We start from the raw sequence: 24,460 nt of genomic DNA, 5'->3' as shown, positions 1-24,460 counted from the left end.
AAACTCACTCCCTCCCAGACCGGACCCCGGAGGCACCACCCACATCCGTCTAACATCACTTCCTTCAGGGTTAGGGGGGAAAAAAAAAATCTGAGAACAGGAGGGATTGGGCTGAGCTAGCCGCACTTGGGGAACCGCGCGGACCTTCTGCTGGGACTCCGGCCCCGCGTCTGTTTAGCCCAGTGGCCCCGCGCATCTACCACCATGGAGCTGCGGACTCGTCTCGGGGCCACCTGTTTGCTGGGCTTCAGTTTCCTGCTCCTCATCACCTCTTCTGATGGACATACTGGGCTTGGAAAGGGTCAGACCGCGTTCTTATCTTCATCTTTACTTATTCCTACACTCGCTCAGTATAACCCTCTTGTGCTAACACAATCCCCCTCTCGTTCTCTTTCTTAGGCCACGCCAGATTTCTTTTTATCCTCCTCAACTGCTCCTGGAGCTTGAGGAAAATTTCTCGGGGTAGGGAGTAGCGGGTCTGGGGAATATTGAGATGGGGAAGTTGTACTTCAGGCCGCCCTAATCTTGGTTTGGAGTAAGGAATGACCCTTAAATTAGGAAAAGCATGTTTAAGAACCCAGCATAGTGCCTAGCACTTGGTAGGGCCTCAGGAACGGTCACCTTCCCTCCTGGGAGAAATAGGGCCTTTGGGGACCTGCATATGCAGAGACCCTTGCCCTGGGTCTGAAGATTCCCCTCCTCACATCTTCCCTGAAGAGCTAGGTTACTGCCTGCTCCTTGCCCTGGTGGGAATAGCACCTGCATCCCGGGGAGGTGTGACTGGTGCTTAAGGAAGGGCCAGATTAAGGGTAGAAGGTCTGATGCTAGAGGGTCACCAACCATTTGTCCTTGGTGTGGTTAAGTCAGTGTGTCTGTCTGAAGAAACTGATTTTTTTTTAGTGAGGGGACAGTGGATATGAATATATGAATGGAGGATAGTAGATATGACCCCCTTCTCCATCCCATTACCTACATCTTCATTTGAACTCAGGTTTTATGCTTTCCTAGGTGGGTCAGTGGTAGCATGGTTTCTGCTTCTCTTCCATTTCTTGTACTGACCTTACTGTATGGAATGATTCTGCTGCAGTTCTTGTTTTTAATTTTGTTTTCTCTTATTCTCCATATTTGCACATTTATTGGTGGGTGATGAGACTGAGTGGACATTCAGTGTGCCTGAATGCAGTCACTCCTCCATTCAGTAAATAATTTTTGATCACCTGCCATATTCCAGGCACTGTCCTGGGCACTAGGGATATAGCAGTGGACAGGACAGACAAGGTTCCTGCTCTCATGGAGCTTATATTCAAGTCAGAGAGACAGAGCAGACATGTAAACAAATTAATAAACTAGACAGTTTCAGCTAGGGAGAAGTGCTGGAAAGAAAATGAAACTGTGATGGAGTAGAAAGGCTGGGGAGGATGAGAGAGCTGGCATTTCCTGAGCTAGGAAGGTCAGGAAAGTCTTCTCTGAAAAGGTGGTATGTGGGTTTCCATCTCAGAGATGAAACTGCATGATGAATTCTACTAGGCCAGAATGTTTTAAATACTGACAATCCCATTTTAAAGCAGATTATTGTATATTTAGCATAAAATTATAAGTGCCGAGGGAGATAGGAGAGTATTGTGTTGGGACTGTTGGTTTAGATCTGAGTTTTAATTTATTCTACCACTGACTAGTTGTGAGGTCTGGGGCAAGTTGCTTAACTTCTCAAACCTCCGTTCCTCATCTGTAAAATGGGCATAATAATAACTACCTCAGACACTCAACAAGTTATTTACTCTGTTCCAGTCACTGCGTTAGGTGGAGGCAATACCTTAGAGTCACGTATTCAGTATCTTTATTCTTTGTTAGACATTAGGCTCTATGTAGTTGTTCCAGTTACCATTGCTGCGTAATAAACCACCCCAAAATTTAGTGACATAGAGAAATCATAATTTTATTATGCTTACAATTCTCTGGGTCAGGAAATCAAACAAGACACAGTGGGGAAGGTGTATCTCTTGGTTCCATGGTGTCTGGGGCTTCAATTGAGCTTCTTACTTCTCCACGTGGTCTTTGTTCATGGGCTAGTGTGAACTTCCTCACAGTGTGCAAGCTGGATTCCAAGAGCGAGTGCCCTGACAGAACAAGGTGGAAACGTGTAGAATTTTTATCATCTAGTTTTAAAATTCACATAGGGGGCTGGCCCCGTGGCGTAGCGGTTAAGTGCGCGTGCTCCGCTGCTGGCAGCCTGGGTTCGGATCCTGGGCGCGCACCGAAGCACCACTTGTCAGGCCATGCTGTGGCGGCGTCCCATATAAAGTGGAGGAAGATGGGCACAGATGTTAGCCCAGGGCCAGTCTTCCCCAGCAAAAAGAGGAGGATTGGCATGGATGTTAGCTCAGGGCTAATCTTCCTCACAATAAATTAATAAATGTTAAAAAAAAAAAAAAGTCACATAGCATCACTTCCACTGTACTCTGTATGGGCATGTTCAAGGGAAAGGAACGTTAATTATCCAACCCCCGCCCCCAGCCCCCTACCATTGGAGGAGTGTTGAGGTCACATTGTAAGAAGAGCATGTGAGATGGGAGATACTGTTGCAGTCATCTTTGGAAAGTATAGTTGGCCCCAGTGAGCCAGAACCATTTCTGTCTTATTGGTTAGGAATGTTTGTTGAAAGAAGAAATGAATGGTACACATGATCATTGTGATTCCTGTCTTTTTTCAGTTTATAGTCTGAAGACTGTCAAGACAAGTAAGCAGGCAATTCCATGACAATGTGATATGTATTGGGAGCGGGGAAATACCGGGAAACTGTAGGAGCACGTAGGAGGGCAACTTGAGGCAGGGGAGCTGTGTTGTGAGGATTAAATGAAAAAACAGGGGCCTGCCCGGTGGCTTAGCGGCTAAGTGCTCACGCTCCGCTACTGGCGGCCCGGGTTCGGATCCCAGGCGCGCACGAACGCACTGCTTCTCCAGCCATCCTGAGGCCGTGTCCCACATACAGCAACTAGAAGGATGTGCAACTATGACATACAACTATCTACTGGGGCTTTGGGGAAAAAAAGGAGGATTGGCAATAGATGTTAGTTCAGAGCCGGTCTTCCTCAGCAAAAAAAAGAGGAGGATTAGCACGGATGTTAGCTCAGGGCTGATCTCCCTCACAAAAAAAAAAAAAAAAAGAGAAAACAAAAGGCACCTAATATTGTGTCATAAACTTAGAAAGTATTTAGTTAATGTTTTATTATTATGTCCTCCCGAGGAAGAATATTTAGTTGTTCCTGGAAGGAATTAATAATATGTGAAACTTTTGTTTTTTTGTATCTCTTGGGTATGGATTCTTGAGAAGTAGATTATAGCCCACCCACCCACCTCCCAAAAAAGTGCTGCCTGAAGCAGTGGTTCCTGAAAATCTTGATGAGGAAGATTTCTTCCCAGATGTTTAAGTAGCTCTGGCTCTTTCCAGAAGATGACCAGGTGGTTTGCAGGGAGAAGAGACTGAATGACTACGTTTTCATTAAGAAGAGGAAGTACAGTGGTGTGGTGTGAGCACTCAGTAGGCATCAGGAGGCCTAGGTTTTAATTCTGGTCAGACCATATATCCAGCTCTAGTCTACCCTGGGGACCATTTATTAAATGAGAGAGTTGGACTAGAAATGATTCCTTAGAGTCTTTCTAACTCGAACATTCTAGAGTTCTAAAATAATCTTGTTCTCTGTGTGCTTAAAATTTGGAATATATCACCTATGGGGAGAAATGTAATGACTAACATCTACTGTACATTTACTCTATTCCAGGCACTGTTCTGTGCATTTTTCATGTATTGACTGGTTTAATCCTCATAATAACCCTCTGAGATAAATAATATTTTTATCATCATCCCTATTTCACAGATGAAGAACCTAAAATGGGGCCCAGGAGTCACACAGCTAGTAAGTAGACTAGTTGGGATACAAACCCCAGAGTGAGTGCTCTTAAGCAGTCCACCACTCCTGCCTCTGAGTGCAGAAACTCCTTTGAAGACTTTAAAGGAGAAATGAGAAGGCTGTCAGTGGGGGCGGTTCATATGCTCTCCTATCTGAAACAGAAATGGATGGCTTTGTCAAGTCTCCAGAATGAAAATTTGGCACTGACACATATGGAGTGTCACACTGTGACACACTTTCACACTGTGTCCTGTTCACATTCACAGCAACCCTATGGGATAGATATTTTTGTTAGCTGTATTTTGCATTTGTGAAAGCAGTAAGTGGCTGAACTAGGATTCCAACCCCTGTCTGTTTGACTGCAGACAGACTTTATTCAGCCACTAGGTTATTCTGCGTCACAGGTACAGTGTTCCCTGTTTTAGAGGCTTGGCTGCCAGACACTTGACCTTTTGTTTTGTCAGCTGGGAGGGGGTGGATAATACTTTTCTGGTGCCTTTAGCTTACGCTCATGAAAACAATTTTAGGATGAAGGGCTTGGGAATTCTGATGTAAATGCTGTGTTTAGAAATGGTCACTTTCCTTTTTTTTTCTTTTCCCCTTTTATTTATTGTTTTGGGGAAAGAGCTGTTGATGTGGGATCCTTCAGCTCACTTGCAGATAACTGGCATAAATTAAGTGGCTGTGCATTGACACTTTAGGAAATTGGACTGTCTTCAGATGTTCCACGTTGGCCTGGGTATGAGTATTATTTTATTTTATTTATTTTTATTTATTTATTTTTTTGTGAGGAAGATCAGCCCTGAGCTAACATCTGATGCCAATCCTCCTCTCTTTTTGCCGAGGAAGATTGGCCCTGGGCTAACATCCTGCCCATCTTCCTCTATTTTATATGGGACGCTGCCACAGCATGGCTTGACAAGCGGTGCGTCAGTGCACACCTGGGATCCGAACCTGTGAACCCCGGGCCACTGAAGCGGAGCGCGCGCACGACTGCTGCGCCACCCGGCCGGCCCAAGAGTAGGTGATTTTAGTAACAAGGTAAACACTGTACCCTTTTTTTTTTTGAGGAAGTTTGGCCCTGTGCTAACATCTGTTGCCAATCTTCCTCTTTTTTTTTTTTCTTTTTTCTCCACAAAGCCCCAGTACGTAGTTGTGTGTGATAGTTGTAGAGTTGTGGTTCTCCTGTATGGGATGCCGCCTGAGCATGGCTTGATGAGCGGTGAGTAGGTCTGCGCCCAGGATCCAAACCGGCAAACCCCGGGCTGCCAAAGTGGAACGTGCGAACGTAACCGCTGCGCCACTGGGCCAGCCCCTACAGTCTGTTTTCAGCACAGAAGCCAGAGCAATCCCGGTTAAAACGTAAATCACATCATGTTACTACTCGACTCAGAACCCTCTGGGAGCTTAGTAAGAGCCAGAGTCTTGACAGTGGCCTGCCAGGCGCTGCATTGTCTGCTCCTCACTTCCCTTTTTGTCTTTACCTCCTGCTTTGAAGGACAGCATTATGTAGTGCTTAAAAGCAAGGAGTCCAGGCCAGCCCTGGGGCGTACTGGTTAAGTCCAGCACGCTCTGCTTCATCTGCCCGGGTTCGCAGGTTTGGATCCTGGCACGGACGTACACTACTCGTCAAGCCATGCTGTGGTGGCAACCCACATACAAAACAGATGTTAGCTCAGAGCGAATCTTCCTCATGGAAAAAAAAAAAGGCAAGGAGTCTGGACCCTGACTGCCTAGGTTCAGATCCTAGCTCTGATACTCATCCAGCTGTGTGAACTTGGGAAAGTTACTTAAACTTTGTGCCTCAGTTTTCTCATCTGTAAAATGGGATTAATAAGAGTACCTACCTCTAGAGTTATTATGAGGATCAGTATTTGTAAAGTACTTAGAATAGTGCCTGGCAGATTATATTAATAGCAAATACTTGTAGCAATTCTCCAGACCCAGACACTGTTCTAAGCTCTTTAATGTGTTCATTTATTTAATCCTCACAGCAACCCTATGAGGTAGGTGATATTGTCATCCTTCTTTACAGCTGAGGAAACTGAGGTTAAATAACTTGCCCAAAGTCATACAGCTAGTAAGCTACAGAACTAAGATTCAAACCCAGGGAGCCTAGGTCCAGAATCCATGCTCTTAACCACTACATAGTACTGCTCAATTAATATTTATTTATTGAAATAATAATGAGTGGTGAATGCCTGATGGTGGAAAAATATCTCAGATTATCTGAAAATGTCTATTTTTCTCTTGTTCTTGAAAGATAGTTTTGCAAGGCACATAATTCTGGGTTTAGAGATGTTTTCTTTCAGCATTTTGAAGCTGATATTCTGCTGTCTTCTGATTTTTAGTTTGTTCCTGTCAGTCTAATTACTGATCTTTTTTTTTTGTTTTGTGAGGAAGATTAGCCTTGAGCTAATATCTGTTACCAATCCCCCTCTTTTTTGCTGAGGAAGATTGGCCCTGGGCTAACATCCGTGCCCATCTTCCTCTACGTTATATGGGACGCCGGCACAGCATGGCTTGACAAGCGGTGTGTCAGCCTGCACCCGGGATCTGAACCAGCGAACCGTGGGCCACCGCAGCAGAGCGCGAACATTTAACCGCTGCGCCACCGGGCTGGCCCCAAATTACTGATCTTTTATAGGAAATATGTCATTTGTCTTTGAAATGCTGTTAAGATCTTAATATTTTTGTTGTTCTGCAGTTTCACCACAATTTGTGTGTGTATTTTGTTTTGTAATTTGTCCCAGTTGTTATACATTGTGCTTCTTACACCTGCAGATTCATGTTTTATCTCAGTTCTTGAAAATTCTCAGCCATTATCTCTTTTTTTCTTTTTAAATAGTGCAAATGTATTTTAAATAGGTAATATTTTAACATGGTTTAATACTTTAAATGGTACGTTTTTCCTTCCACTGTTGTTCCCCAGTCACCCAGTGCACCACCCCAGTGATGTTATCTCTTCAAATATGTCGTTTTCCTTCATCTTTTCATTCTGAGATTCCGATATTACATATGCTAGTCTTTCTTAATCTACTCTATATCACTTGGCCTCTCATTTGCATTTTCTATCTCCTTATCTCTCTGTGCTGCATTCTGGGTAACTTCTGATCTCTCTCTTCACTTGTCTCTTTTTTTTTTTTTTTTACATTTTTTGTGAGGAAGATCAGCCCTGAGCTAACATCCATGCTAATCTTCCTCTTTTCGCTGAGGAAGACTGGCTCTGAGCTAACATCTATTGCCAATCCTCCTCCTTTTTTCTCCCCAAAGCCCCAGTAGATAGTTGTATGTCATAGCTGCACATACTTCTAGTTGCTGTATGTGGGACGCGGCCTCAGCATGGCCGGAGAAGCGGTGCGTCAGTGCGCGCCCGGATCCGAACCCAGGCCGCCAGCAGCGGAGCACGCGCACTTAACCGCTAAGCCACGGGCGGGCCCTCTCTTCACTTGTCTCTAATTTGCTATTTTAACCTATCCATTGAATTTCTGTGTGTGTGTGTGTGTGTGTGTGTGTGTGTGTGTGTGTGAGGAAGATCAGCCCTGAGCTAACATGCATGCTAATCCTCCTCTTTTTGCTCAGGAAGACTGGCTGTGAGCTAAGATCTATTGCCAATCCTCCTCCTTTTCCCCCCCCCCCAAAGCCCCAGTAGATAGTTGTATGTCATAGTTGCACATCCTTCTAGTTGCTATGTGTGGGACGCGGCCTCAGCATGGCCTGACAAGTGGTGCGTTGGTGAGCGCCTGGGATCCGAACCCCGGGCCGCCAGCAGCGGAGTGCGTGCACTTAACTGCTAAGCCATGGGGCCGGCCTGACTTTTTTTTTAATTGAGTTTATTTTTTGAGCAATTTAAGGTCTATAGAAAAACTGAGCAGAAAATACAGAGTTTCCATGTAAGCCCTCACTCCTTCACCTCCCCCACTCACACTCTCCCCTATTATTAACATCTTGCATTAGTGTGGTACTTTTGTTACAATTGATGAGCCAGTATTGATACATTATTGTTAACTAAAGTCCATGGTTTACATTAGGGTTCACTCTTTGTGCTGTACATTCTCTGGGTTTTAACAAATGTGTAATGACATATGTATTACTGTGTTAGGGCTGCCATAACAGATACCACAGACTCGGTTAAACAACAGAAGTTTATTTTCTCACAATTCTGGAGGCTGGAACTTCAAGGTCAAGTGGTTGGCAGGGTTGGTTTCTTCTTGTAGATGGCTGTCTTCTTTCTGTGTCTTCACATGGTCTTCTCTCTATATGTGTCTCTTTTTATAAGGACACCAGTCATATTGGATTAGGGCCCACCTAATGACCTCATTTTAACTTAATTGCCTCTTTAAAGACTGTCTCCAAATGAAGTCACATTCTGAGGTATTGAGGGTTAGGACTTGAACATATGAATTTGGTGTAGGGGACATAATTTAGTAACAACATATGTCCACCTTTACAGAATCATACAGAATAGTTTCACTGCTATAAAAATTCTGTGTTCCACCCATTCATCCCTCCCTCCTCCGTGGACTTTTGGCAGCCACTGATTTTTTTACTATCTCCATGGTTTGCCTTTTCCAGAATGTTGTTATATAGTTGGAACCATATATTGACTATATAGCCTTTTCAGATTGGCATCTTTCACTTAGCAATATGCGTTTAAGTTTCCTCCATGTCTTTTTGTGGCTTAATAGCTATTTCTTTTTATCACTGAATATCCATTGATTTTGTATTTCAACAATTATGTTTTTAATTTCTAAAAGGTCTATTTGGGGCCTTTACAGATTTGCCTATTTCTTTTGTTGTTGTTGCATGCCCATTTTTGTGGTCCCACATGTTATTTCTTTAAACGTTCATACATGGTTATTTTTGTATCCTGTGGCTGATAATTCTAATATCTGAAGTCCTTAGGGGTCTAAATCTATTTGTTGCTTCTGCTGACTCTTACTTGTGGTGACTTGTTTTCTTATGTGTTTGGAGATCTATGATTGTGAGTTCATAATGGTTGTTCATCATTGGCTCTCCTGGAGGCCTAAAACGAGGAATGCTTTCCTCTAGCAAGGTTTAGCATTTGATTCATCTGGAAACCAGGGGGGGTACTACTGACCTGGGATCATTCTAATCTCCCTTGATGGTGGGTTAATATGGAATCTCAGGTTCATCTCCTCCATTTTGCCACATCATATTGGACATTTGCTTTCAGGTCAGCCTTAACTTTTGTTTGTTGCCCACTGTTCCTCATCTGGTTTTAGCTTACTTTGTGTTTATTACTGTGAGCCCAGTGAGTACATTTTGAAAGTCCATTTTATCTTGGATTTCATCGTTTTGTAGGTGGATATCCCTGCAGACTGTCTAGTCAGTCATCCTGCCAAACCAGGATTCAGTTGCCTAAGTTTAGCTATCGACAGGTAGAATGATGGTGATCACATTAGGCACCTTCCAATTCTCCTGGGCATCCTCCCAATTTCACTTTCACTTAAATCGTTCACTCTTCAGGATTAGACTTTGGGCCCTGGGCAAGTGACACATTTTCTCTTGGCGAGCAGCCCATGCTGTTGGGAATGAAAAGTGATTATAGTTGGTTTGGATACTGCCTCCATGTGCTAATCTGGATGAGCTGTTTATTTCTCTGTGGTAACACTGCTGGAAATTTGAATTTATTTCTGGGAAAGAAAGTCCTGGAAGATAGCATAGCATCTGAAAATTATATAATTGAAGGTTAAATCCCAACTTGGCCATTTACCAGCTATGTGACCTGGTACAGGTCTTTAAGCCTCAGAAGTCTCAACTGTAAAGAATAACAAAAGCTGCTATTTACTGATCATTTATAATATACTAAGCACTGTGCTAAGTTATATGTATATATTATTTAATATTCAGTAACAATCTTATGAGATGTAGCCATTATTATGCCTATTTTAATGATGAGAAAATGGAATAATAGAGAGGTTAAATAAAAGAGGGTTATTGTTAAGGCCAAATTTAAATGAGATAATGTGTGTGGTACACCAGGCACGTATAAGGTGGTCAATAAATAACAGCTAGCATTATTAAAATCAGTAACATTTTCCAGATATAAAATTAAGTAATTTATGTGATATAGGATAAATAAGATTCATTTACTCAATAAATATACTATGGAGCACTTACTATGGCCACATGTAGTGCTAAATGCTAGGGAAACAGGAGAGAATAAGACAGATATTGTCCCAGCCCTAAGGGATGTCCCTTTAGCTTGAGGGAGACAGACACACAAACGTTTATAGTTCAGCCTGGAAAGTGCTGTGGTGGGCCAAGAATAGGGTGCTTTGGGAGTCAGGGAAGATTTACCAGAAGAAATATCCTCTAGGTTTATACCTGAAAAATGAATTGGAGGTGAGAGTAGAAGGAAAGGCAGAGGAAGCAGTGATTATGAAGGCTGGAGGGAAGAGAGTGCATGCTGCGTTTAAGGAAATGAAAGTCTTTTTTTTTATTGAGGTCATAATAGTTTATAACATTGTGAAATTTCATTTGTACATTATTATTTGTCAGTCACCATATATATGTGCCCCTTTACCTTATGCCCACCCCCCAACCCCCTTCCCCTCTGATAAACACTAGTCTGTTCTATTTGTCCATGTGTTTATCTTCCACATATGAGTGAAATCATACAGTGTTTGTCTTTCTGTCTAGCTTATTTCGCTTAACATAATACCCTCAAGGTCCATCCATGTCATTGCAAATGGGACGATTTTGTCTTTTTTTTATGGCTGAGTAGTATTCCATTGTATATGTATACCAGATCTTCTTTATCCAATCATCAGTCGATGGGCACTTGGGTTGCTTCCACGTCTTGGCTATTGTGAATAATGCTGCAGTGAACGTAGGGGTACATAAGTCTCTTTGAGTTGTTGATTTCTAGTTCTTTGGATAAATATCCAGTAGTGGGATAACTGGGTCGTATGGTATTTCTATTTTTAATTTTTTTGAGAAATCTTCATACTGCTTTCCATAGTGGCTGCACCAGTTTGCATTCCCACTAGCAGTGTGTGAGGGTTCCCTTTCCTCCACATCCTCTTCAACATTTGTTATTTTTTGTCTTGGTAATTATAGCCATTCTAACAGGTGTAAGGTGATATCTCATTGTAGTTTTGATTTGCATTTCCCTAATGATTAGTGATGTTGAACATCTTTTCATGTACCTGTTGGCCATCTGTATATCTTCTTTGGAAAAATGTCTGTTCATATCCTCTGCCCATTTTTTGATCGGGTTGTTTTTTTGTTGTTGAGTTATATGAATTCTTTATATATTTTGGAGATTAACCCCTTGTTGGATATATGATTTGGAAATATTTTCTCCCAGTTGATGGGTTGTCTTTTAAGGAAATGAAAGTAGTTTTGTATGTAGGATTCTAGGAAAAGTGTGAAAAGTGAGCCTGGAGAGGTGGGCAGGTGCCATATTCTGAAAGCCTTTGTAAGCCCAACTACAAGAGTTGGACCTCTCTTTTTAGGGCATTGGAAAGCCTCTGAAAGGATTTTACCCAGCAGAGATGTGATTTTTAAAGATCACTCTGGTTGAAGTGTGGGGAATAATAACAAGAATAGCGTTAAATACATTATCTCATTTAATCCTCACACCAACACTTAGAGGTGGATATTATTATCTCGATTTTGCAGAGAAGAAATTGGGACTTGGAGGGCTTAATTTATTCATAAAATTCACACATTTAATGGGAAGTGGAGTCATGCACTCATGTCTTTCTGACTCTAAAGTTATATTGCTATATTGTCTCCAAATAGTAATGATTTGTTATGACCTGTTGTATTTTTACTCTATGGAAAATTCTATTCATTCTTATAGCATTATTTGCATACTTGTGTTAGTTTAGAAAGCATTTCACAACCGTTTAATTTAATCTCCTTAAAAACTGTGAATTAGGCCATGTTATTTTCATTTTACAGGAATGAAAACTGAGGCGTGAGGTATGGGACTGTCCATGGTTCCATACATCTAGAAAGTGGTGGAGCTGGGACTCGCACACCATGCTCTTGACAGAGGAAAGCCTTTTTTATGGGTATCTTGTGAACATGCCACACTTTTTTTGTGGGTCTTGGCTGTTTGTGCATGTGTGAGTGTTTATAAGGCTCTTTCCTTCCAGGTTTTGGAGATCACATTCATTGGAGGACACTAGAAGATGGGAAGAAAGAAGCAGCTGCCAGGTACAAGATATGGTTTTAGGTTATGTACAATGGTAAAACACTTTCCAGCCATCAACTTAGCATTTCAGGTAAGGGTTATGCCAAGGCAGGGCAAGAAGTGAGTAGTTGCCTGACAACAACAACCATAATACTAGCTAACGTTTATTAAGTGCTTACTATGCACCAGACATTGAATTATGTGAAGTAACTTGCCCCAGATTGCCCAGCTATAAAGTGGTGGAGCAAAGATTTGGACCCAGGCACTCTGGCTTCAGAGCCTGCACTCAACCAGTAAACCATACTGCCAAACAGTCTCAAGTTGAATAGTCTCAAGTTCCATGTAGGTTTAGTCTATGCACAGACAATTGATACAAAGGAGGAGAAAAGGCAGAGCAGGAGAGGGAAGGCTCAACATTGACCTAAGTGCTTTACATGCATTAATTTATTTAATTCTCACAACCTATGATGTTGTTTCAGCCTATAAAATAAGAACTGTTGTTATTATTTTACAGGAGAGGAAATTGAGATACAGAATGTTTAAATAGGGCCGGCCCAGTGGCATGGTGGTTGGGTTTGTGTGCTCTGCTTCGGTGGCCCGGGGTTCCCTGGTTCAGATCCTGGGTATGGACCTACTCACCACTCAGCAAACCATGCTGAGGCAGCGTCCCACATAGAGGAGCTGCCACTCTACAACTATGATACACAACTATGTACTAGGGCTTTAGGAAGGAAAAAAAAAAAAGAATGTTTAAATAACTCGACAGTAGTTTACATAGCTAGTAAGTGGTAGAGCCAAGTCTTGAATGTTCTCTACTATCTGTACTGGAGAGATACAAAGACCTGATTTATGTGCACCTACTTTATACACCCCCATACTTGCACAGAAACACTCACACTTTTGCACCTACCAAACTATAGTGCTTGCTTTAGCTAGAACAGATCCTACAGCTTCATGGCTCTGAGCCTCACACCTTCTGCAGGAGTAGGGTTGCCTGATTTAGCAAATAAAAATAAGGATGCCCAGTTAAATTTGAATTTCAGGTAAACATAAGTAATTTTAAATATATCCCATGCAATATTTGAGACATACCTATATTAAAAACTTTTTTTTGTTGTTTACCTGAAATTCAAATTTAACTAGACATGTTTTTGTTTTTGTTTTGAGGAAGATTAGCCCTAAGCTAACATCCGTTGCCATTCCTCCTCTTTTTTGCTGAGGAAGATCAGCCCTGGGCTAACATCAGTGCCCATCTTCCTCTACTTTATATGGGACGCTGCCACAGCATGGCTTGACAAGCAGTGGGTAGGTGTGTTGGTCCACGCCACTCCGAACCTGGGGACCCCTAGCAGCCAAAGCGGAGCCTGCCAACTTAAGGGCTGTGTCGTCAGCAGGCACCTAGACATCTTATATCTTATCTGGCAAACTTACCCAGGAGAAAAATTCCTGTTTTTCAGGTTCTAAATCAAATGACTATTCTTAGATAAAGTCTTCAACGATTTTTCTGGGCAGTTTGTTTTTCTCTTCTGTACTTTTACAACATAATCTACATCTATGCATTAAGAGTATATATTATTCTGCTTGTAGGTGCGTAACTCTTCCCACTCAACCCTTGATCTCCTTTGGGGGAACTGTTTTATGTTCATCTGTAAATCCCCAACTGTGAAAATGCTGAATGATTGAAATGGTTATTGAAGAAACAGTTACGGAGAGTCACTGGGTGTAAGGAATGAAGGAGAACTAGCATTTGTGAATTGCCTTCTATATGCTAAATTTATAGCACCGATTGTTTTGCAATATTTAATGCTCATTAAGGCCCCATTATAAATGGATGGGCATAGTCTTTGGCCGAAAGGAAATCACCTTCTCCTGAGACCTTTAACATTTGACATAAGTAACTGATGCCATCCTAGTCTCCATCTCCTTTCTTAAAGGGCAGGACCTTGGTCTAATTAGCGTAGAACTCCTGTTTCCATAGCAACAAGAGGTCCTTGACGAGTCAAGGGAGGCAGGAAGTGCAGTTTGCATTTCCGGTTCGCGTCGGAGACGGCGACAACCCGGAAGTTGACGCGGCGCGGTTGCACATGGCCGCGCCGAAGGAGTATGCCGCTGGTGGTGTTCTGCGGCCTGCCGTACAGCGGCAAGAGCCGGCGCGCGGAAGAGCTTCGCGGGGCCCTAGCGGCCGAGGGCCGCGCGGTGTACGTGGTGGACGACGCGGCGGTGCTGGGCGCGGAGGACGCGACAGTGTACGGCGATGCGGCCCGTGAGAAGGCGCTGCGCGGGGCCCTGCGAGCCGCGGTGGAGCGGCGCCTCAGTCGCCACGATGTGGTCATCCTCGACTCGCTTAACTACATCAAGGGCTTCCGCTACGAGCTCTACTGCCTGGCGCGGGCGGCGCGTACCCCGCTCTGCCTGGTCTACTGCGTACGGCCGGGCGGTGTGAGCGGGGGCCCTCGGGTGGCGGGCGGAGAGAACCCGAGCCGGAACGTCAGTGTGAGTTGGAGGCCGCACGCTGAGGAGGGAGGGAGACCTCTGGCGGCAGGCGCTGTTGTCCTCAGGGAGCCGCAGGCAGTGCAGTCGGTGGTAAATGGGAGAGGCCAGGAGGACGTACCTAAGGAACTGGAGCAGGAGGAAACCAGGGCGCCTGATCTTCCAGCTCTCGTGACTCCAGAATTCGAGAAATCTGCAAAACATGTGTCCAGTGCCTTTTACCCTCCCGAACTGCTGGAGGCCCTAATGCTGCGTTTCGAGGCTCCAGACTCTCGGAACCGCTGGGACCGGCCCTTATTCACCTTGATGGGCTTAGAGGAGCCATTGCCCCTGGCAGAGATCCGGATTGCCCTGTTTGAGAACCGGGCTCCCCCACCCCATCAGTCCACACAGTCCCAGCCCCTTGCCTCCGGCAGCTTTCTGCACCAGTTGGATCAGGTCACGAGCCAGGTGTTGGCGGGACTGATGGAAGCTCAGAAGAACGCAGTCCCCGGAGACTTGCTTAAACTTCCTGGCACTACGGAGCACTTGCGGTTTACCCGGCCGTTGACCATGGCAGAACTGAGTCGCCTCCGTCGCCAGTTTATTTCCTACACCAAAATGCATCCCAACAATGAGAACCTGCCTCAACTGGCCAACGTGTTTCTGCAGTATCTGAGCCAGAGCCTGCACTAACCAGAGAGGGCAGAGGGAAGACCCCATGGCTCCTTATCTAACTCCACTGCACTCTTTCCCTAGGAAGAATAATCCGAAGGTCTGCAGAGCATATTGATGTGTGGTACTAGAGCTGTTGTGACTGATTCACTCACGCTTTCGTGAATGCCTCTGTGCCAGGCCTTGAGTTTACAGCATAAATTTGAAACTAGAGAGAATGGAGAACTCGCTCAGAGGATGGTGGCAAATTTCTCCAGAGGACAGAGTTCAGGTGGACAGGACTTGCTTAGATTGTGTTCTACTTGAGATAGTGCACAGTGTTGATTTTCCGCATCTAAACTGTGGGAGAACAGACTGGGTGGATGAATTGTTTTAAAACAATTGTGAAGAGTAACTGTCCATATCTGCACTGGCCCTTCTTTCATACCACAGTTTTTTGAGTACTGTGCCTACTTTTTGCTGATCTCTGTCCTGGGGACTGGGGTCACAGATAAATCCACTGGTTTCTGTCCTTGGGAAGCTTTGGTTCTAGTGGAAGTGAAAGACATAACTACTAGATTATTTCATCCAATAAAATCTTTTAAAAGAATGTCTGCTGAAATCTCTTTTACATAATGTAACAATGTTCTTCATATAATTTACTCAACGTAATATTTTAGATACACATGTATCACTGTTATGCCATTGACTGAAATAGTAGTTTGATAGTGCTTAGTGAGAGACTAGATGTTTTGGTCTAGCCTAGAGTGGCTATGACAACTTCCATAACTTCTGCTTCCTTCTGTATTTCAAGGCAAATATCAATTTAAGCTTGTCTTTCATTCCTTCATTGATTTCATTAAGTGAATGGTAGGTACCCACCATACCAGCACTCGTGATTTTCAAAGATGAATTAGATACAGTCTTTGCCCTTGAGAAATTAATAGTTGGATGAGAAATACAGACAAGTACACAGATGTTGCCAGGATGAAGAGGGCTGGTGTTTAGAGGATGATGACAATGCTTTGGGAGCCCAGAGGAGGAAAGGAGTAACTAGCTGTTGGAGAAGGTGGTTTGGGGAAGGCTTCACAGAGGAGTTAACATTTGAACTGTCACTCTAGAACGAGGTTTCAGCAAAGGGCCAAATAGTACATATTTTAGACTTTGTGGGCCATAGGGTCTCTGTTGCAGCTTATCAACTTTGCCATTGTAGCACAAAAGCAGCCATAGACAGTGTACAAATGAGTGTGAATGTGTTGTAATAAAACTATGTACACTGAAATGAGAATTATATTTAATTTCAACATCACAAGGTACTATTCTTTAGAGGTACTTATTCTTTTTCAGTCATTTAAAAATATAAAAAAGATTCTGTATCTTACAGCCCTACAGAAGCAGGCAATGGGCTAGATCAGGCCTGCAGAATGTAGTTTGTTGACCTCTGCTCTAGAAGGATCAATAGGAGTTTGGTTGGGATAAAGGAGGGAGCAAGACATTCTAAATTGCTCTGTAAGTTCGTGGAGCTCTTAAAAGGATGGGCTGCCTTGACTGGTGATGTATTTCTTGCTCATCAGGCAATCTGGACCACCTTTTGTTTCTGATATACGAGAGAGGATTCCTGCATAAGATGGAGATTTGGTCTAGGCAACCTCCAAGGCCTTTTCCAACCTTCATTCTCTTATTCTAAATTAGTTGATTATTGGTTGAGTTGGGTTTAAACCCGTGAATTCTGGATTGCTATTCTAAATTGAAGTAAACTGTAATGGTCAGAAAGAGCATTGGTTTTGGAGTCAGACTTATGAATTAGCTAGTAAGTGGCAGAACCTAAAATCTAGGTTGGCAAATTGGCATTTGAACCTTGAGAGCTTAAGAGCTTCATCTAGCCAAGACTGGTTCAGATAGATTATATTGCTAATTATTTTTAAAAAGAAAAAGATTTTTCCTACCTGATTCTAAAAATTACATGTAATTGTAGGAAAATTGGAAAATACAGAAAAAGTATAATAAAATCCACAATCTCATTATCCAAAGAAAACTGCTATTATGTTTTGGTACATTTCCTTTTAGGCTCTTTTCTCTGTTTATATTTGTATAATTAAAAGCAAACTAGATAATTTATATTCTAGTTTTTAATTTAACGTTATAACAATGAAAAATTTTATTAATTTTTTAAATGGTTATATAACCACAACATTTAGAAATACTGTAATTTGATGTTTTCTTCTATTCTGCAATATTTTGTCCCTACCTTTAAAGCCCAAATATGAAGAATTTACAGGACTATCAGAATTTACCAATAATTTTGTTATAATAATCTACTATTACTCAATTATTGTCTTAAAATTTTCCCAGTTGAAATCATACTACATGAATGTCTTTGTACATTAATCTTTGTCTTCATAAGTTGGTCATTTTATTAGGATGGATTTCAAGAAGTGGAATTACTAGATTATAATTTCTTTGTTTTGTTTTTAAGTGGATTGCCCCTGATGGTGATTATCCATAAGTCCTGGTGTGGAGCTTGCAAAGGTAAATGCAAATGATTAAACCTCAGATGTGTTCTCAAATATTAACACTTAACATTTGAAAAATATTAGCACTGACTTTGGCCCAGCACTGGTGATTGTTTTAAGGAATACCAAAGAAATATATGACATAGATTCCCTACCCTCATGAAATTTGCAGTTACATTTGCAAGAGGTTGGAGGGTGAGGCAATTAAGATATGTAGACTATGGGATTAAGTGCTACAATAGTCGTATGGGCAGTAAATATTAGAAGAAGCTGAAATGTGCAGAGAGAGACATGAGAAGTGGTTAATGAAGTCTTTCTGGAGGAACTAAATTAAAACCCAAGATTATCTTACTTGGTAGCATGTATTCTTGCTATACCACCTTGCCACTCCCCAGTCAGATTTTTTCTTTTGTTTGGTATGCTACACTTAATAAAATCCTACGTGGAAAAAAGAGTATAAAATTAATGTAAATAGTGTAATAATATATATACATTAGTGGTAGAGTATTGTTACTCTATTGTCTATTATTTCTTCAATAGAAGTTATTGAAATGTGTAAAAAAGCAAATAGTAATAATTTTTTCTTTTGTATGCCATTATCCATATTTTATAAATGAGGTAAAAGCTTCAGAGAAATGAAGTCAGTCATTCAAGGTCACATAGCTATGCAAGTAAGTGGCAGAAGCAGGACCAGAATTCAAGTGTCTTGATTTTTGGTTCTTAAGATTAAAAAAAAAAAAAAAAAAGGAAAAAGAAAGGTCAGTTACATGAATCAACTCAGCAAATTATGGTTTGGATATGACAATGATGTTTTCTTCTATTCCAAAATCTTTTTCCCTCCTAGCTTTAAAGCCCAAATTTGCAGAGTCTACAGAAATTTCAGAACTTTCCCATAATTTTGTTATGGTAAATCTTGAGGTAAGACTTCCAGAGTTTCTCCTTTCTGCTATGATTTTAAGTCTTTACTATTTTAGAATTAGCATCATTAATGGTATAAAATCTTATTCAGCAGAGCTGGCTACTTGTATGTATGTGTTTTTCTCTTGACCTCTAATACTAAGGCTTGCGTCAGATATGGTAGAAAGCCATCCAGCCTCCACTGGTGGGAGGAAGTAGGAGAGGAGACATTGGATAAGATGACAAGATTTTAAGGTCCTTTCATTTTTAGTCTATGATTATGACATGTTTTACATCTTTGTATAGCTGAACTAAAGGTATAGTCACACTTGCAGGCCACAACTCCCTGCAAAATATGATTCAGTTGAAAACCTACTTTGTGCTTATATGTACAACGTTCCTGTTTCTTCATTAGATATTCTTTATGTACTTCACATAGACCAGAGGTCTCAGAATCCCAAGTCAGAATACCAGGTCTTTGAGTTAGAAGGGATTTTTAGGCTATTGGTACTATCCTCATTTTACAGAAAATGCATCTTAGGCCTGAAGGAGTTAGGTGATTTAGTCAACATCATAGAGCTTAATAAGTGATAAGAATAGGTACTATGACCTAGCTGTGCTGCCTCTTCAGATGTGGGATGCTCGGATGCTCTATGATGATACTTCTAGCCCTATGTTTCTGTAAAATAGTCCATCTGCTTAACCACTCAACCACCTTGTCACATTAAGTTTCTGTAAAATAACATTTACTTAAACATAGGGCTGGGAATCTTCTGCACACGTTAACAGTTAATGTTGAGGCAGTTAAGGGATTGCTTATATAGCTAGTGGATAGCCTGAATACTAATACACCTCACTCAAGGCAAAGTTATATTAACTGTTTGAAGAAATGACCCCATTGAACTTCTGAAATGGAGAGGACACCATAAATGACAAAATTACTGTTGATTTCTATGCATATGACTTCCTCACCACTTTCTATGGTAAGTTAGAATCACCACTCACAGGAAACAGAAATGTCTTAATGAGGTTCTCCAACTTTGGAGATTTCTTTCACAAAGAAAGCTAATTGTGTGGTTGTGTCTCCTGGGAGGACTATAGCTCCACAATTGTAGCTCAAATATCAGTCTTGTTAATTCATGCATTCAAGAAATACTATGTGCAAGTTGGTAATGTAGGTATTGGGAATCAACAATGAACAAAACAGACAAAATTCCCTGCCCTCATTGAAATTACATATGGGGAATTGAATATGGGGAGACAGACAAATAAGTAAAATAAAATATGACTGACAATAAATGACTGAACAAGACATGAAGTTAGAGAAGTGCCATGTAGGGCCTCGTAGGTCACTGCAAGGACTTGGGGTTTTATCCTGTGAGAGAGGAAGCCACTGAAAGGTTTTGAGGAGAGAGGGAACATGATCTGACTTGAGGTTTACACTTAATAGGATGAAGAGGAGCCCAAGGATGAAGATTTCAGCCCTGATGGGGGTTATATTCCACGAATCCTTTTCCTGGGTAAGGCAAAAGATCTTGATCTGTGGATCCATGATGTGGAAGGAGAGATAAATGAATCAAGGCACTGACTTCACCTAGTGAAATTATACTGGGATGGCTAAAAACAAAAACCAGTTTTAAGAGAGAGTGGGGGAGTTCTGAATGCCAGAATGTCAAGTCTGAAGGAAAACTTTTCCCATTAACTAACTGTTTTTGTGAGCAATGACAGAGTATTGACCATCCATTTATTCATTCAGCAATCATTTGTGCATCTGGCATGTGTCAAGGACTGGTGCTAGACACTACAGGCACAGAGATAAGCCACAATTCCCACCCTTGACCCCACAGTGCAGCTGAGGCAATGGAATACTATAACCGGACAAATGTCTTTCCACAAGCAATTTTATAAAAGATATTTAATGACCACCTAATATTTGCTCACCATCCTGCTAGAATCTGTGGGAGATACAAATAAAAATATAGTATCCCAGGGCCGGTCCCGTGGCTTAGTGGTTAAGTGCGCATGCTCCGTTACTGGCGGCCCGGGTTCGGATCCTGGGCGCGCACCAATGCACCACTTCTGCGGCCATGCTGAGGCCACGTCCCACATACAGCAACTAGAAGGATGTGCAGCTATGACATACAACTATCTACTGAGGCTTTGGGGAAAAAAATAAATAAAAAACAATTTAAAAAAAAAAATATATATATAGTATCCCACATCACCAAACAGAAAAGGAGCATGCCAGGGAGAGGGAACAATATATGCCAAAGCATGGAGTAGGGGTTATGTTAAGGGAACTTCAAGGAATTTATTGACTGGAACATGAAACACAAGGAGTAAGGTGGTGAGAGATGGGCAGGTCTCATTTCCCAGAAGCCCTAGTGTACCATATGATGTTTGAAGTACCTCTCTGTTGTGATTATTGCAACCCCTGTGCCATTTTGTCTATAATAGATCCCAGTGGCAAGGTGCGTCCTGAAATCATCAACGAAAATGGAAACCCCAGCTACAAGTATTTCTACATCAGTGCTGAGCAAGGTATGGTTATGTTGAGAGAGAGGAGGGAGGGTTGCTACTAGACTTAACTAGGATGAACCCCTACACAGTCTATGATGGGGAACTCAATTCAGCATGTTAGTTGAGCATCTCCTGCATGACTAGCTTTTGGCTAGATCTTGTGTAGAATGTAGGAGAAAGATAAGGGGCCGGCCGGGGGGCGCAAGGGGTTAAGTGCACGTGCTCCACTGCGGCGGCCCGGGGTTCGCGGGTTCGGATCCCAGGTGCGCACCGACGCACTGCTTGGCAAGCCATGCTGTGGCGGCGTCCCATGTAAAGTGGAGGAAGATGGGCACAGATGTTAGCCCAGGGCCAGTCTTCCTTAGCAACAAAAAAAAAAAAAAAGAGGAGGATTGGCAGATGTTAGCACAGGGCTGATCGCCTCACAAAAAAAAAAAAAGAAAGATAAGACTGAGCCCCTTCCCTAGCTACTTACAATCCAATTGAGAGCTAACTGACCCACAGGAAACTGAAGAACTGAATCTCCCAAAGACAATCACTTGCCCATGGTCTCATAGTTACTAAGTTACAGAGTCAAGATTTTAGTCCAGAACTTAATTTTTTCCCCTGCACTAATGCTACTCTTCTTGTAAGAATGCAAAGAAAAGGGAATGCCAGCTGTTAGCTGATCAAGTCTAAAAGGTTTTATAGATAGTAAACTTGAACTGGACCTAGAAGGATAAGAATTTGTCTCTATGGACAGGTATGAGGAGGACATTTCAAGCTACGGAAGCAAGCGGGGTGGGTGTAGCCCAACATGGAGAGTCCGTAAGGCTTGCTAGAGAAGCTGATGATGGGATGGAATCCTGAAGAATGAGACCTAGCCAGCAGAAGAACATGAAAAGCATGTTCCAGGCAGAGAGAGCAGCATCAGCACAATCAGGTGAAGGAAGGTTGAAATCACAAGGCAGTCGTGCTTTCTGTTCTCTAACCCTGGAGCACAGTCATTCTAGAAGCAGGGTTTGGAATTCATGCCATGTACTGTCACTGTTTTCCTTCCACAGTTCCCCCTGCCATCTTTAAAAGGGGGTTGTTTGCGAAGTTGCCGTGTGTCCCCCATTGCCATGCTGCTAGGTTGTTGATCACTTTATCTTTTGAGTCCTTGGAACTCTTATTTCTCAGAATAGGGGGAGAAAAGAGATCTAGAGAGGTGATCCTCTCTTTCCCATGGGTAAGGAGAATGTCTTCTTCCTTACCAAAATGCAGATCACTGGAGGTTGGTATTAGAGGGAAATTTTCCACATGGAGAAGGGCAGCTGGACTTTAGGTCCCCAACTCTTGACCTTTGAGATTCACCGTCCCTTTAGAACTTCATCCAGATCACCACTGCCATCTCCACCTTGGCATCCTCCTTTAACACATTAGTTCAAATGTAGACACAAGACCCTTGCCTGAATCCCCTGTGGCTCAACTGACTTGAAACTGGAACATTCAAACCTGGCTTTACAAAAGGCTTAGGCAAAACAAAAGGGAAATAACAAACTATACTGCCTGGCTCTTATGAGGTTATAGGCTTGCTTTCTGAGATTCTCAGACTCTGGCTTAACCTAACTCCTGGCCTGCCATTGTACAGGGAGTCTGTACCAAAACAGCTGCCCTCCTTGAAGGGATGCCCTGAGATAAACAAGTTTCATCTCCCGTCTACCTAGGGCCTTCCTTCTAGGTTTCTCTTTTGCCTGAGAACTTGGCTTCTTCCATGTATAGTTGATACTAGAAATGACCACCTCCTTCAGTGAAGACCATCCCGCCTCCCAGCACATGCACACACTCACATATCGGTGTAACCTGTAACCTCCACAGGAAATGAAATAAATGCAACATTCACCCAAAAGATGTGATGGGGATGGTAGGAAGGTGTTTGTTGCTCCCTTAGTGTCAAGTGAACATCTATAGTCTATGACAGCGGTTCAACTCTAATCCCGGAGGGTAAGCCAAAGTAACTACTAACGTTTTTGTAGGACTTCCTAGTTCATAAAGCACTTTTATTACCCATTCTCCATTTAATTTTTATAACAATCTTGTGTGGTGTAAGTGGCATTATCTCGTTTTGTAGACGAGGAAACAAATTCAAAGAGGTAAGTGACTTTCCAGGGCTAAAATCTAGAATTAGACCTTGAGTCCAGATCCTGTGCTCCTCTTATATTTCTCCTAAAACATAAAAATCCTATATTGGATGTCAAATGTCAAATACTAAAGACCTACTTTATATTTTTTCCCCCCAACTTTTATTTCACAGTTGTTCAGGGGATGAAGGAAGCTCAGGAAAGGCTGACGGGTGATGCCTTCAGGGAGAAACATCTTGAAGATGAGTTGTAACATGAATGTATCCCTTCTTTCATCAAAGTTAGTGTTTTGGAAGAAAAGCAGCAGGGGAGGGAATATTAAGGAATCGCTGTGAACAATAAACCTACCAGGAGACCCTGCTCCTGCCCTCATGGGAAGGAGCTCTCTCACTGTGGAAGAGTTTTGCTAGCAGAAGCTGGTCCATGTTTGTGGATCCAGCAGAGGGTGGCAGACTTCCTTCTCCTGCCCCCTCTCACCTGAACATCTGTTTGTCATTGAATGTAAAGAGTAACACCTTTTGACACAAAACTTGAGCCATTTGGAAGTTTACTCTGCATACTTAAGTATTTGAATCTTTTTCCATTTCCTCCCGCTGTACTCACCTTGGTGAAAAGAGACCAGTGGCATTTTTTCTACAATGTTAAAAAAATTGCAGAAAATCAGTTATTCTACCCCCACCAAGGACACTAGCTTGTTTCTTCTCTTTTTCTCCTGGGAATAATCTTGGGCTTCTTCCTGAATCCCTGCAGCTTCCCTTCTCTTCTCCTGCTTGGGCTTCCCTGTTTTCATGATGCGTGTGCAGGAATGACTGTGTGCTTGACTCAGCCCCAGCTGGAAGCATGCTTTCCCTGTTACTGTTGGAGAAACTTAAAACCTTCAAGCCCTAGGTGGAGCCATTTTTGTTAAGTTGTCAACTGTATTTTTGTACTGCAGTTAACAAAAAAAGAAAATATTAATTGTTCCATTGAACTTTAATAAAACTTTAAAAGAAAATGTGTTGTGATGGCCTTTTTGTTATTGGAGGGGTGGAGGTCACTTCAGGAAGAAAACTAACCTTGAGGGCCTAATCTAGGACTCTCCCCGCTCCTGTGTGACCCACATTCAAATGGGCATCAGAGTTCACCTCTTATACTTTTTATTTTATTTTATTTTATTTTTGCTGAGGAAGACTGGCCCTGGGCTAACATCCGTGCCCATCTTCCTCCACTTTATATGGGACGCCGCCA

General features: G+C 42.3%; 2 protein-coding genes across 5 annotated transcripts; both read left to right on the top strand.

The window, feature by feature from the left end:
- Positions 1-76: 76 nt before the first annotated feature.
- TXNDC12 (thioredoxin domain containing 12) lies at positions 77-24,227 on the top strand. Of its 2 annotated transcripts, none has more exons than XM_058552399.1 (7): positions 77-301; positions 12,041-12,101; positions 17,678-17,730; positions 18,559-18,632; positions 20,062-20,131; positions 21,069-21,152; positions 23,407-24,227. In XM_058552399.1, exons 1-7 carry the CDS (start codon positions 205-207, stop codon positions 23,484-23,486), a joined length of 519 nt encoding a protein of 172 aa, XP_058408382.1. In that variant the 5' UTR covers positions 77-204; the 3' UTR covers positions 23,487-24,227. The 2 variants fall into 2 exon arrangements, with proteins under 2 accessions (XP_058408382.1, XP_058408383.1); XM_058552400.1 differs by lacking the exon at positions 77-301 and adding an exon at positions 3,649-3,914.
- On the top strand, positions 12,039-17,279 carry KTI12 (KTI12 chromatin associated homolog). 3 transcript variants are annotated; one of them, XM_058552396.1, is made up of 2 exons: positions 12,039-12,101; positions 14,057-17,279. In XM_058552396.1, exon 2 carries the CDS (start codon positions 14,182-14,184, stop codon positions 15,241-15,243), a length of 1,062 nt encoding a protein of 353 aa, XP_058408379.1. In that variant the 5' UTR covers positions 12,039-12,101; positions 14,057-14,181; the 3' UTR covers positions 15,244-17,279. The 3 variants fall into 3 exon arrangements, 2 of the variants coding, with proteins under 2 accessions (XP_058408379.1, XP_058408380.1); XR_009221817.1 differs by lacking the exon at positions 12,039-12,101 and adding an exon at positions 12,107-12,169 and having other exon boundaries at positions 14,013-14,068; XM_058552397.1 differs by lacking the exon at positions 12,039-12,101 and adding an exon at positions 12,150-12,169.
- Positions 24,228-24,460: the final 233 nt, after the last annotated feature.

Source organism: Diceros bicornis, chromosome 13, assembly GCF_020826845.1.
Source record: "Diceros bicornis minor isolate mBicDic1 chromosome 13, mDicBic1.mat.cur, whole genome shotgun sequence".
Classification (NCBI taxonomy): Eukaryota; Metazoa; Chordata; class Mammalia; order Perissodactyla; family Rhinocerotidae; genus Diceros; species Diceros bicornis.
Note: the sequence above shows the minus strand (reverse complement) of the source record. Positions and strands in the feature narration are given on the sequence as shown.